This window comes from Sorex araneus, chromosome 6, assembly GCF_027595985.1.
Source record: "Sorex araneus isolate mSorAra2 chromosome 6, mSorAra2.pri, whole genome shotgun sequence".
Lineage (NCBI taxonomy): Eukaryota > Metazoa > Chordata > Mammalia > Eulipotyphla > Soricidae > Sorex > Sorex araneus.
This window is the reverse complement of record NC_073307.1, coordinates 7,840,476-7,854,463: the sequence shown is the minus strand read 5'-3', so window position 1 is coordinate 7,854,463 and position 13,988 is coordinate 7,840,476. Positions and strand designations below refer to the sequence as shown.

The following is a 13,988-nucleotide window of genomic DNA, read 5'->3' as shown; positions in this document are numbered from 1 at the left end:
TCCAGTAAGTTCTAGTTAGTAAAATGCACAGTCGGCTTTAAACCTACTTCGAGTTTTAAAAATAATTAGGAAGAAATAGACTTTGCTTACGTCCATGTAACTGATCTAACTCATCCCATTTAGGATGAAGTAGTTGGAGACTTCGTTTTTGCCTTCTTTCTTAAAAAATTAACTTCTGAAAACAAGGATGAAGCAGGGTCAGCTTCAAATATATTTTTGAAAACAGCCTTTTCTGTACCGCGGTGCATATAAGTACCTTGTGTGGGTAAGTTGAACGCTGTCTCCCCGCCTTCCACTGGGATCTCAATGCTATGTGGGATTCACTGAAAATTGTATTACCATCGCGGCTCACACAATGGCATAACCGTGTTAATAATGCACAGGGCTTGGAACCCTTTTCTCTGAAGCCTCAGGGCTGGAGGCAGCTCATTTATTTCACCATATTTAAATCAATTGCCGAGGCAGGCACACAATACACCTTGCGCCCATTTCCCTAATAAAACTGGTGACGCTGGAAGGTCTGCGGCGAGATTTCCCGGCCCCCTCCCGCGCCTTCTGGGTGTCATCTTCTGTGGGGAAGGTAGCTTGATCCTCTAGTCTTTGGTATTTTTATTTTTTCCGACAGCCTGCACGTTCCCTTTCCTTCTGCTAAGAGGTGAATGTCAGAACAGCCAGTGTTCAGTGGTGGAGCGTTTCAGAGTGGCCGAGTTTGATTTCTTTCTCTGTGTTTGCCTGTGGGGTGCTTAGAAATACTTTTGAGTGTGTTTCTGCAACTCAGGGCGTTTTCCTCCGCGCTTGTCTGAACGTCTTCTGCCTCCACACACAGTGACATCCTCTCTTGTTAAATTCCCTGTTTCCACCTCATCTCTGGTTCCAACTTCTTTTTACCGCCGACACCCCCCCCCCCCGCCCCTGCTTCTGTCAAGATCTCATTGACTGTTCGTAGTGGTGGTGGTGGCGGTGGTGTGTGGTGTGTGGTGTGTGTGTGTGTGTGTGTGTGTGTGTGTGTGTGTGGGAATACTTTTTTTCCGGGGAGCAGAACAAGATAACCGACTTAATCTTCCTATAGGAACACGTGAGGCGCCTTGTATCATTTTAATCTGCAAAACGCTGGGGCTGAGTCATGTCACATGCTGATTTTACTTTTCTATGCACAAGTGACGCGGGGGGCTCAGTGATGGATGGCTTGTTCCCCGGAAACAACAGTCAAGATGGTGAGTGCCCCGGGGTGCGAGTGTGCAGTGGGAATGAGGCAGATTTGACGGGCTGGTTCAAGTTCACCTGACAAAGCTAGAGTAGCCAGCAAGCAGCGTCTGAGAAAGGATTATTCACACTGGCATTAGCGTTTTGAATGCATTTTTTTTTTCTCCCTGCGCAGCTGCAAAGCTCCCTCGCGCTGAAGGTTTAGGCACACCATAATAAAGAGATTTATTTCACACCCCCACCCCACCCCCTAGCTTGCCTCTTATACTTTACACCTAGTTTCTACTGAGCTGTCCAGACAGAGGACGTCTGTCTATCCAAACGCCACAGAACAAACATCATCTTCAAAACAATAGTTGGGCTCGCAGGCGGGAACAAAGGCTGGCGGTTCTGATGGCTGCTGGGACAAAGCCGGAATCTCTCCTTGCGCTGAATGCAAATCCTGAAACTTCGCCTTTTAACCCGGTCAGTGCCCAACTCCACACGGCAGAGATTAAGAGGAAAATGAGTTCTCTAGGTCAACGGAGAAAAGAAGCCATCAGAGGGGTTTTCTAAACATGACTTGTCCAGGAGTACAGCTCCAGGAAGACCTGGAGGGGTGTGGGCCCCAAGCAAACATACAGAGCCCCCCCCCCCAAAAAAAAAAGAGGCTTGAAATTCTCTCCATAGCCACTTTGAGTAAGAAAATCTTAAAGAATGGTGGCGTTTAGGGATTGGAGAGAGGAAATTAGGAAAGTCTCAACACAGAAATCGCAATCATTTCCTCCCTAGAGGGGGGGCCCAAGAGACACATCGCCCCCTCCTTCTGGTACCTTTGTTTTTGTTTTGGCGACGGGAGCATCACCCACAGAGTCGTGGTGTTTACTGGGGTGCGTACTTTCGCCACGGTGCTGAGCTTGGGTCGCTGCAGTGGGCCAGGGAGAGCTATTCCCAGGCCCCGCATCCTTTCACGACCTCACCCCAACATAAATGCACCAGGAGAGAAGAAAGCCAGGCTGAGCAGGCAAGGACTAACAAGGACCCGCACGTCAGTTCTGTTTCAATCTGCAACCCAGACGCCCCAAGGCCAAAGATGGATGCATCTGACTCCAGGACAAGGCCGCCTGGGAATCAGTTTCACATAGAAAGTCCGATGACAAGAGAGGGACAGAGAAAAATTGGGGATCACGTGACACGGACCTGCAAGGCTTCGATCAAGGTGTGGAGCATCTACATCAAGAGGAGAATCAGCGATGGTTTCAGGCACGGGGGACTGGGACAAACTTTGGATTACTCGGGTTTAAGCCAGATCTCTTGCACCTCACCACACCAGCAGCCCGGGGGGAAAACAGGAGAAATGTTTTGCCGACTGACCGAGGGCTGAGACAGAAAGAGAAACCCAGGTAGGGGCTGGAGAGACAGTGCAGTGGTGAAGGCACTAGCCTTGCCATGGCTGACCCTGGTTTAATCCCCAGCACCCATAGGTTTCCCTGAACACCACCAGCTGCTCCAAACAACCAACAAACAATAATGCCATTTAGTTTATTAAGAAAAATGGGGAAAAATTATAAGTTTTAGCTACTGTGACATCTGGTGTTGCTTAAGTGTTAGAGATTTTGGGAAAGAGGTTGAAGAATGGGACCTTAAGTCACTGAAGATTTTTTGGCGGGGAGGGAGGGGAGTGGGTGCCCCAGGGGACCATGTGGTGCTGAGATCAAACCGGAGCCTCTTGCATGCAAAAACATATGCCCTGGTCCTCTGAGCCATGTCCTCTGTCATGTTTTTCTTTTTTTCCCAGCTGGTTTTGTTGTCCATGTAGGTGTGAGTGGGGGGGGGGGTCTCTTCCATGGTCCTGTAGCTGCAGGACTCAAGCTAAGCAGTCGACGCTTCCTGTATATTCTTAGTAGCTGCAGCCAAGGTAGCAAATCTGTAAGGTCTCCTAGGGGCCAGAGTGATAGTCCAGTGGGGAGGGTGTTTGCCTTAAATGACACTGACCTGGGCTCAAGCCTTGCCACTCCAGATGGTCCCCTGAGATCACCTGGAGTGATCCCTGAGCACAGAGCCAGGAGTAACCCATGAGCACCATCAGGTATGACTCCACACAAACAACAAAATGAAGTGAGAGTGGCTGATTTTTCTCACAAATCACTGGCCAGAACTGGCCCGCAGGCCCTGCCCATGCTCCCGGGGGCCTGGTTTCCAACACACGTGCTGTGAGGTGTCCCACGGGGTCGGAGAGAACACAGAACCACATGGGTGATGCACCAGGCGTCTGTCTCATGACCTCAGAGGCCAGAGCTAATGGTGTTTGTCGATGGCTGGTCGGGTCAGAGCAAGTCTGTGGCATATTTCGTTACAGTTCACGTGCTGGTCGTTAAAGAAGTAGGAGATGCCCCTCTTCCCAAAGTTGGTCGAGACGTCCTTCCGCTCCACAGAGTGAATCTGGGGGTCTGTGAGGTAGATAAGTCCCTTTCCGTTTCCTGTCACCCAGCCTAAGAGAGAAACAGAGAGGCATTAAGATTTGATAAAGGTCAGTCAAGATGCAAGAGCTTCAAGGGGAACCTTCAGAGCTTGGCCATTGGCAGGCTTGAGAGGTGGCTGAGGAAACTGAAGACAGTGGCAGAGGGAAGGTGGTGGGACTGGTGTTGGAATATGAATGCCGGAACAAATCTTAATGAACAACTTTGTAAATTACTGTATCACTGTCACTGTCATCCCATTGTTCGTCAATTTACTTGAGTGGGCACCAGTAACGTCTCTATTCCTCCCAGCCCTGAGACCTTAACAGCCTCTCCTTACTCGTATTTTCCAACAATTGGAGGCTCTTTCAGGGTCAGGGGAATGAGACCTATCGTTACTGTTTTTTGGCATATAGAATACACCATGGGTAGCTTGCCAGGCTCTGCCCTTGTGGGTGGGATACTCTTGGAAGCTTGCCGGGCTCTCTGAGAGGTATATATATATGTGTGTGTGTGTGTGTGTGTGTGTGTGTGCATATATACATATATATTACTCGCTATGATTTTTTTCCTACTGTAGTAAGTGTCTTATAATGTGTCAAGTGGCCGCAAACCAGCCATGCAGTCTGGAAATCGGCCTAGATTGTGGCGGCAGTTGAGTAGTGGAGGTCGGCTACCGGGGCTGGGTCCCTTGGGGTGGGGAGGGTTTCACCAGCCCAACTCTGGGGCACCCCGAGTGAAAACAGCCTGGCTTGGAGTCCCACTTTGTAAATCATGGTGTATAAATAAAGTGTGTGCGTGTGTGGGGAAAGAATCCAGTCTCCCTGTGGTTGATAAGTTTTCTAAGCTCTAGTACAGGGACTAAGGTGTTTGCCTTGTATGCCACAGACTCTGGTCCTCGGAATCTCTTTTTTGTCCCCTAGCTCCAGCAGGAATGATCCGTGAGTGCAGAGCTAGGAGTAAGCCTCGAGCACCCTACAGTGTGTCCCATAATCCAAAAACAAAAACAAACCCCCCAAAAAAAACAGAAAGAAAGGAAAACTGAATGTTGGGGAATTAAATTTGTCAAATAGGACATATCCTGACCACCAGTTGTTCAAGGAATTAACAATAAAATACGCTCAGCCTAATTGCAAAAATCACAATATCAAATATTTCTTGAATATTGAATAACGATTCAGCTGTCTTTGCTGCTTTCCTCATTAAGTCAGCTCTTTCTCTGTTCATTCAACAAATAATTACTGAGTGCATACACCAGACAAAGCACTGTTTGGGCACTGGGGATAAGGCAGTGAGCAAGTCAATTAAAAACAAACAAACTACACATCATGCTCGGGACAAGGACAGATTAATAAACAATGTGAGCAAAATAAATAATGTGAGAGTGATGAGAAATGCTATGAGAGTGTTTTAAGTTAGAGTGTGGGATAATTATTCCTACTGCCTTGGGTTTGGGGGCCACATCTGGTGGTACTCAGGAACTTGTGCCTGGGGGGGGTCACTTGCAGCAGTGATGGGGGGCGTGAATCCTGGGGGCTGAACACAGGCCTCCTGCATGCAACACATGTGCTCAGCCTGCAGAGATCTCTTCCTGGCCCCTGATTCTGAGAAATAAAATACCAGGGGAATTAAAATAGCAGTAAAAAAATGAATGCACCTTCTGGTCACATGGTCTTTTGGTCTGTAATAATCCTGATTATGAAACCCAATGGGCTGGAGCAATAGCACAGCAGGCAGGGTTTTCACCTTTCACGTGGCTGACCCGGGTTCGATTCCTCTGCCCCTCTCAGAGAGCCCGGCAAGCTACCGAGAGTATCGCACCAGCACGGCAGAGTCTGGCAAGCTCCCCATAGCGTATTGGATATGCCAAAAACAGTAACAATAAGTCTCACAATGAGAGACATTACTGGTGCCCGCTCGAGCAAATCAATGAGCAACGGGATGACAGTGTCACAATCGATGATAAACAGACGAAACCCAGCAATAGTCTGTAATGAGGACTGGAGAAAATAAAGAATGGAAAGATTTTTCTTTTTTGGTGGGGGCGGGGGTTTTTTTTGGCCCACACCTGGCAGTGTAGCAGCGCTCAGGGCTTGCTCCTGGGCTCAGGGATCATTCCTGGGGGGGCTTGGGAGACCATATCGGGTGCCAGAGATTGAACCAGGTTGGCCCAGTGCAAGGCAAGCAACCTACTCACTATACTAACTCTCTGGTCCCAAGGATGGAAAGATTTTTTGACTCATGAAAAAATGCCATAAGAAACTTGCTATACTCAAATCCACTGAGTGAAAAAACAAATCAAAACCAACAAAAGCTGTTATGGGGCTGGTGAGGTGGTTTGGGAACCAGACTTGCATGTGTAGACCCTGAGTCTGGTGCCTGAGACTGCACTGCTAGAAATGAACTGAAATTTCAGAAAACTCTTCTGGATTCTCTCTAGAACCCAGCCCCACATAACGTGAATAGAATCATCTCACAGGTGACATCTTTGACACGGAAGAGGTTTTTTTTTTTTTTTTTGCTTTTTTTGGGGGGGTCACACCCGGTGATGCCCAGGGGTTACTCCTGGCTCATGCATTCAGGAATTACTCCTGGTAGTGCTCAGGGGACCATATGGGATACTGAGAATTGAACCCAGGGCGGCCACATGCAAGGCAAATGTTCTACCTGCTGTGCTATTGCTCCAGACCCATATGGAAGAGGTTTTAGACATTAGTTTGGGCATCATTTGCTGCACACAATGAAACTGATTCATGCATCGAACAACTAGTCAAATGACCACATCACAGTCGAACTCCTTATCAAATCTCATTCGCATTCACGTACAAATAACGCTACAAAGAGAAAGCAATTTCTGGTTTTACCTACCTTGCAAATCAACCACGACCTCCTTGTGATTGGAAAACTCGTAAGAAAAATGGCCATAAGCCAAACCACATTCCGTGGCTTTGTGCTCCGTTTTCACCACAGTCGTGTTATTTGACAACTTCACGAATTCTCCTGGCATGTAAGGTTCCGCACTGATACACCCCTTTATCGTCCTGCCCTCCAAAATCTGCGAATGGAAATGGTAGTTTGTGGCAGATCTCACTTTGACTCTGGATTTTGTCTCTAGGGAGCTTTTTGGGGGCTCTAAATTTTGGGTTTCTCATTTTTATTTTATTTTATTTATTTATTTTTTTGCTTTTTGGGTCACACCCAGTGATGCACAGGGGTTACTCCTGGCTCTGCACTCAGGAATTACTCCTGGCGGTGCTCGAGGGACCATATGGGATGCTGGGAATCGAACCCGGGTTGGCCGCGTGCAAGGCAAACGCCCTACCCGCTGTGCTATCGCTCCAGCCCCTGGGTTTCTCATTTTTAAAGTGGGTTTAACAGCAGTTAGGTTAGGGCCCAGGCATGTGACCCCATGGTAGAGAATCTGTTTTGAAAACATGAGGCCTAGAGTTCGATCCCTGACCATGTGTGGCTCTGGTACACTGTGACCAGGAGTGTGTATGACACCCAGCCAACACAACAACAATAACAACAACAAAGGGATGGGAAAGGGGGAAATAATAATAGTGACCTGATAGCCTGGTTACTAGAATTAGATGAGCAAAATCTATGAAGATACTCAACACTGTGTGGGGCATATAACAGAACCTGAAATTCCTCTTTTGTAAAATGTCTACATAAAAGTTGGGCCAGGGGGGCTGGAGAGATAGCACAGCGGGTAGGGCGTTTGCCTTTCACGCGGCCGACCCGGGTTCAAATCCCAGCATCCCATATGGTCCCCTGAGCACGGCCAGGGGTAATTCCTGAGTGCAGAGCCAGGAGTAACCCTGTGCATCACCTAGCTTTTGCGTCACACCTAGCTCTGTGCATCGCCAGGTGTGACGCAAAAAGCAAAAATAAAAAAAAAAAAGTTGGGCCAGGAAGAGATAGCTGGGTGTCCGGCTTGCCAGGGCTGTGGACAGACCATGCCCGGGAACTCTAGGTGGAATATGAGGACAAGCATCTCGGTGTAATTTGACTTGCTCTGCAGTTGTTTCAGCGGCGCTAGTGTTTGTTAAGGTTCGTTAAAGCGATTAGCTAGGAGAAAGTGTGATGCGGGTTGGAGTTACTCTGATTACAAGCAATAGAATGTGCAACGACAAATGTCTCTGGCTGAAGTGGGTGTGGGGCCGTAACTCAGAGTTTGAACACTGGCCTTCACGTATAAGATGCTGAGTTCAACCTCCAGTAAAACACGTGCATGTGCGTGCACACACACAGATGCACACACACACACATACACAGCACACACATTTTAGTTGTAGATAAGCTAAGAATCTAACCAACATGTGGAAGCACAATATTTTAATTCTTAGTAGGAGCCAAAGCATTTGTATACTTAAGGACCTCTCTTGATGAAAAAAAAATTTTTTTCACCGTGGTCCCAGAGCTGTAATTCCTAGGTGGAAGGGGGCTGAAGACAGATTTGGAGTCAATGCAAGAACTTTCCAGCCATTATAATGACTTGAAAGTACATGAACAATTGTGTTTCCACTGAAAGTGTTGAAGTTATGACTTAGGGATCAGTGGGTCACCGGGATGAAGTCCAACAGATGAAAATGGGACAGATGTTGGGGTTGGAGAGATAGCACAGAGGGGAGGGCGTTTGCCTTGCACTCGGCTGACCTGGGTTCGATTCCCAGCATCCCATATGGTCCCCTGAGCACTGCCAGGAGTGATTCCTGAGTGCAGAGCCAGGAATAACCCCCTGAGCATTGCCGGGTGTGACCCAAAAAGCAAACAAACAAACAAACAAACAAACAAAAAGGGACAGATGTCTCATATCAGGGGGCTAATCTGTGTGAGATTAAATTTAGGCATTGGAGGAAAAGACTGTTAGACACCATCCCAATATTAAGCAGGTTGGGCTAGATCCTACATCAAAGGCTATTTATTCTTCAGGAGTGACCTGCAAGAGAATGACACTTCAGCACAGAGGGTCATACTCCATACACAGCCGTCTCTGCAGGAGACGAAGGAGCTCAGTAACCAAGTTCACTGGGTTGTGTCAGAACAAAGGTGGGGTAGAAGCCCCTAGATATCCATCCTAGTCAAAGCCACTAGAAACCGACCCGAATACACCCACACAGGCCGGTCTAACGGAACGTGCGCTTTCCTCACCAGCAACACTGTGGACGGGATGTAGAAAATCTGGGTGGGGATCTTCTGCTCGTAAAGCCTCTTGTTAAACTCCGTCACGTAGTGCTGTGCGGTCATCTGCCGCTCCACGTCGGAGAAGTGGCTCCAAAGGCCTTTCTGCTCCTTATATTCTTTCCCAACATACCTGCACCCACAGGAAGAAAAACCACATGGAGAGACGCAACACCACCTCACCTCGCAGCAGGCCAGGACAGCCCGAGAGCAGCAGAGACGCTCCTGTTCCTCAGCCTCTTAAAGAACAGACAGCCCCAGTAAAGAACCTAACTTGTCATTATATATGTAATGGTGTAAAAATTTCTCCTGTAGGGGCTGGATCGATGGCACAGCGGGTAGGGCATTTGCCTTGCATTCGGCCGACCCGGGCTCGATTCCCAGCATCCCATAGGGTCCCCTGAGCACCGCCAGGAGTAATTCCTGAGTGCAGAGCCAGGAGTAATCCCTGTGCATCGCCGGGTGTGACCCAAAAAAAGCAAAAAGCAAACAAAAATTTTCTCCTGTAGGCTTAAAATCATGGTTCTTACAAACATGCAGCCACATGTGATCTAATATGGGTCCTGAGCGCAAGGTGTCTGCTATTAATAAACGCGGAGAGGGCAGAGGAGCGGGGCCACCTGGCCAGCATTTTCCTGCTGCTCCCCGGTCTCACAGACCCCAGCTACGGCAGTGTCTGTGCGTTTGCATCATGCCCAGGTGGTTCTCGGCGTTACCTCCCCAGAGTTTCTTCCTGATGGAGATGGTAAACCCAAAAAGCGTTTCTTTGTCTGCCTTTCTTCTTCACATTCAGGTAGTCCCCCAAATAAACAACCGTTTCCTGCGCTGTCCACAATTCGGAATTCTTGGAATATTTGAACAGAAGAGCATCTGGGAAAGAAAGAAAATGGATCTTCTTTTCGAAAGATCGGACCATGCTCAGACAAAGGTGAAGGGGCCCAGATTCTTGTCAGTTCTGAAATCTGCAACTTCTCTAGACGTTTTTCCAGAAATTTCAGCCTATTCCACGATGTCACCTGAAAACTACAGTCCGGTGAAGTGTAGTTCACAAGGCTTCACAAGCCTGCCTCAAGTGCTGGGGAGAGGGCACTTGGGGTAGAGAAGGGACCACGCTGAAGGGATTGCTTTGGAGGGGAGATGTGTGCTGAAAGTGGGTAAAAACAATGGCCTCGCGGTATCCGTACTGCAAACCATAATGCCCAAAAGTAGAGAGAGAAAGAAAAAAAAGTGCTTGCCATAGAGGCAGACTTGGGGGGGGGGGTGGGGACAAGGGTAGGTGGGTGGCGGGAGGGATCCAGGGGACACTGGTGGTGGGACATGCACACTGGTAGAGGGATGGGTGTTGGAACACTGCAATACTAAAACCCGATCAGGAAAGCTTTGTAACTGTACATCTCACCGTGGTTCAATAAAAAACGAAAGAAAATATGAAAAAACAAAAAATAAAAAGGCTCCACAGATGTAATGAAGAATAACAGCCCTAGACTCACAAAACTCTCTGGCTTGCAATGGCAGATAGGCCACGTTTCTCTAAGAAAGTGTTCCGTGACGTGGGCTCCCCGCCACCACTAACTCCCTCGCTGTGTGACCCGGAGGCTGCTGGGAAACTCCCGGGATCTGGTCCACGACCGGGGAAGATGCTGGAGCCGGAAGCAGCTGTGCATGGTCCCCCCCAGGGCTACCCCATCCGCGCCCAGGACACCTATAGAGCGGTCAGGGATGGGCCTTCCTCCAGCCCACCCCAGTCCGACTCTGGGCGCCAACCTAGGGAGGCCGAGAAGCCCCCCTACTCAGCACTGAGCATGTGCAGGGCGGTCACGGGGGCTGTCGTGGGGGGCGGGGCTCAGGGACCTGAGACTGGTGCTCCCGGGACTCACCGTGCGCGCGGTGCAGCTGGCAGGGCTGGAACACGCCGGTCCCTGCCAGCCTCCGGTACAGCCACTCGTGTCGCACCCCGGCCAGGAGCTGTGCCACGTCCTCAGGCTGCAGCGTGCGCGCCGCCAGCACCTCGGGCCTCGTCCATCCGGGCGGGGAGGCCGCGGGACTGACCGCTGACCCCGGGCTGCCGCAGAACACGGGGGGGCGCAGCCACGCGGCCCGGCTGCAGTTTCCTTCCTCGGTGGTGGTCGTGCAGTCCTCGCCCAGCCCCCCCGGCGCCTGGGTGCAGGGGCGTGCCCAGGCCTGGGGGGCTCTAGAGCCCCCTCCGGGCGCCCGTGGAGCATAGGGCCGGTGGGAGCCCCTGTTTGCATCCGTTCCTGGGGCGCCAGGGACCCGGCCAGCGCCGACCCCTGACTCGGGGAGCCCAGCAGGCCGGCCTAGAGCGACAGGGCTGCCCACCAGCCCTGGACGGTCGCCGGGAGGGTCCGCCGTGCTTTCTGCGGTTTCCGCTTCGGGGTCCACCCAGCCCGAGGGGGGCCTGCAGGAGGGGCTGGAGCTCTGGGTGCCTCTGGCCTCGCAGGAGATCTCTGGAACCTCCCCGAGGATTTCGAAGGTCTCCTCCTCTTGGAAGGAAGAAGCCGCGGGGTCTTGGGGCGGGCTAGACGGAGCCGGAGCCCAGGGGGTCGCGGGCCCACAGGAGGGTCTGGGGGGCGCAGACGCATCCCCGGAGCCCGCCGTGGCCTCTGCCGCGGGAGCAGCCCAGGACGCATCCAGATCCAGCAGCTCGGTGGGCCACGTGGGCTGGACCCCGTGTGGCCCATCCTCCCGCGGCGCTGACCTGGCCAGGGGGCCAGACCCCTCCGGGGCGGGCGGCTCATCCACGGGATGACCCACCTCTTCCCAGCTGCTGGTGGACGCGATCCCGGACAGCGTGCTCCAGGAGCTGCTCAGAGCCTCCCTCCCTCCGCCGCTGGGCTCGGGGGGCCGTGGCGCCCCACCCTCCGCAGCCCCCAGAGCGACAGGGCTGCCCACCAGCCCTGGACCTTCCCCGGACCGCGGCTCTTCTTCCGGGGCCGCGGTGCTGGTGTCCGTGTCCAGGGCCGTGACACACGCTCCCGCCTTCGGCCCGCCGCGTCCCTCTGCGCTGCGGCCACACGGACGCCCGACGACTTGGCACACGGCCGCGTGGTGCTGGGCGTGGGCGTGGAGCACTTCCTGGAAGTCCACTTGCTCGAGCATCAGCAGCTGCTCCGGGCCGCGCTGGAAACTCTCCGGCACGTAGGAGTGGCTGTCTGCACTGGCGAAGCTCTGGACTCGCCAACGCTCCTGCACCTGGCTGACGGCCGCCAGGATGTCCCCTGCCAGCCGGGCTTCCCCCGGGCTCCCGGGGGCCGAGCTGAGCGCGTGCAGCTTCTCCAGCGCTTCTCTGCACAGCCCACCCGCGGCGCGGACCGGCTCCGTGTCCCCGTGCAGGCGCCGGTGCACCGCGGTGAGCCCGAACGCGGCCTTGAGGAAACTGTGCAGCTCCTGTTTGCCCGTGGCTGGCTCCCGGTCGCCTCTCCTCGTGAGCAGGCCGATCCCGAAGGCCTCTCGGGCTTCGCCCAGGTACTGACCCCGCTTCTCCGGAGGGCATTCGTGGGCACTGCTGTAGGACAGCAGGCAGGCGCCGCGGATATTCTGGAGACAGACAGATGCACAAGTGCACAAGGTCAAGCGCACAGTGCAAGCTGGAGGGGGCCCAGGAAATACTTTTTGTTATTTTTTGCTCTTTGGGTCACACTCAGCGATGCACAGGGCCCACTCTTGGCTCTGCCCTCAGGAATTACTCCTGGAAGTGCTTGGGGGGACCCTATGGGATGCTGGGAATCGAACCTGGGTCAGTTGCATGCAAGGCAAATGCCCTACCTGCTGTGCTGTCGCTCCAGTCCTGACCCAGGAAACACTCTGGTCTCCTGAGGGACACCGGAAGCTGGGGGCCTTGTGGGACATGTACCCAGGTGGAGGGAAGCGTGTTGGAACACTGTGTGACTCAAACCCAATCAAGAAAAACTTTATAACTGTGTGACTCATGGCGATTCAATTAAAAAAATATAAACCACTGTTCAATATCAATACAAATTTTTAAAAAGGAAATCTTATAAGGGTTGCATGTCAGGGCTAGTCTGAGGAAAATTTACACTCCAGCAGTGGGTGAAGAACTCTGCTCTTTTGGGTCAGGCCCAGCGATTTTCAGGAGTTAGTCCTGGCTTTGCACTCAAGAATTACTCATGGTGGTGCTCGAGGGACCATACAGCGTGCTGGGAATCCAACCGGGGTCAGCTGTGTGCAATGTCCTCTCTGCTGCATTATCGCTCCGGCCCCAGAACCTGTTTTTTTTTTTTTTTTCTTTTTGTGGGTGAGGAGAGGAGTGCTGGATACAGGTGATGAATGGGTTGGGAGGCTAAGAAATTAGTTCTGGGGAACAGAGAGACAGAGATGGGACAGCAAATAAGGTGCTTGCCTTACATGTGGCCGGCCCAGGTTTGATCCCCGGCACTGCATATGGTTACCTGGGCACCAGCAGGAGTGATCCCTGAGTGCAGAGCCAGGAGTAGGCCCTGAGCATTGCCGGGTGTGGCTTCCAAACAAAACCAAAGAAACGGAAAGAAAAGAAGGATGCCCTCCATAAACACGCCCAAGAATGGTGGCTTGGAACCCCCACCTCAGAGGATATGGGGGTCCCCAGGGCAGTGTTCGATCAGGAAAGACCTGTGGGGGCCTTGCCCAGACACTGCAGACGGAGCCAAAACCCAGGAACTTGTGTTCTGGAAAGGGGGGGTCCACTCTCCAGCAGACCGTGTCGCTGCCCGGCCCCCAGGGCTGAGTGATGCGGCACCCCTCTCTGTCCCCCGGAAGTGGCCCCTCTGATGCATTCCGCCTTTGCATGTGTGTGAGTGGGTCTGATCCCAGCCACTCATCAAGGAGCACAAGGCCCACTGAGAGTCCAGCCCTGTCCTTGCCGGGGAGAGGGGAGCACTGTTACCATGGCCGAGAGCACGAAGAGGGGCGTGTAGGGGCTGAAGGCAGCCGCCAGCTTGCAGGCTTCGGCCGCTGAGAGCAGGTGGTGGTCCCAGTCCTTCAGCAGGCCCTGTGGGAGAAGGCGCGGTCAGGCCCGCATCCACGGGCATCTGTCCACTAGCCGAGGGCCCCCCTGAGCTGCCTTGGCTGTTCTTTCAGAGTCTACGAGTCCCGCTGTCCCCTTCCCAGTGAATGCCTGCAGACCAAGAGCAAGTGACGCAGACC

At 52.4% G+C, this 13,988-nt stretch overlaps 1 protein-coding gene across 1 annotated transcript in view; it reads right to left on the bottom strand.

The window, feature by feature from the left end:
• Positions 1-2,747: 2,747 nt before the first annotated feature.
• Positions 2,748-13,988, bottom strand: part of ALPK1 (alpha kinase 1) — a 116,075-nt gene continuing 104,834 nt past the window's right edge. The window contains exons 5-10 of the mRNA XM_055141919.1: positions 13,729-13,833; positions 10,706-12,383; positions 9,545-9,698; positions 8,799-8,961; positions 6,510-6,696; positions 2,748-3,674 (exon numbers count right to left, since the gene is read on the bottom strand). Of these exons, the coding sequence (XP_054997894.1) occupies positions 3,481-3,674; positions 6,510-6,696; positions 8,799-8,961; positions 9,545-9,698; positions 10,706-12,383; positions 13,729-13,833 (2,481 nt within the window). The 3' untranslated portion in view covers positions 2,748-3,480. The remainder of the gene's footprint in view (positions 3,675-6,509; positions 6,697-8,798; positions 8,962-9,544; positions 9,699-10,705; positions 12,384-13,728; positions 13,834-13,988) is intronic.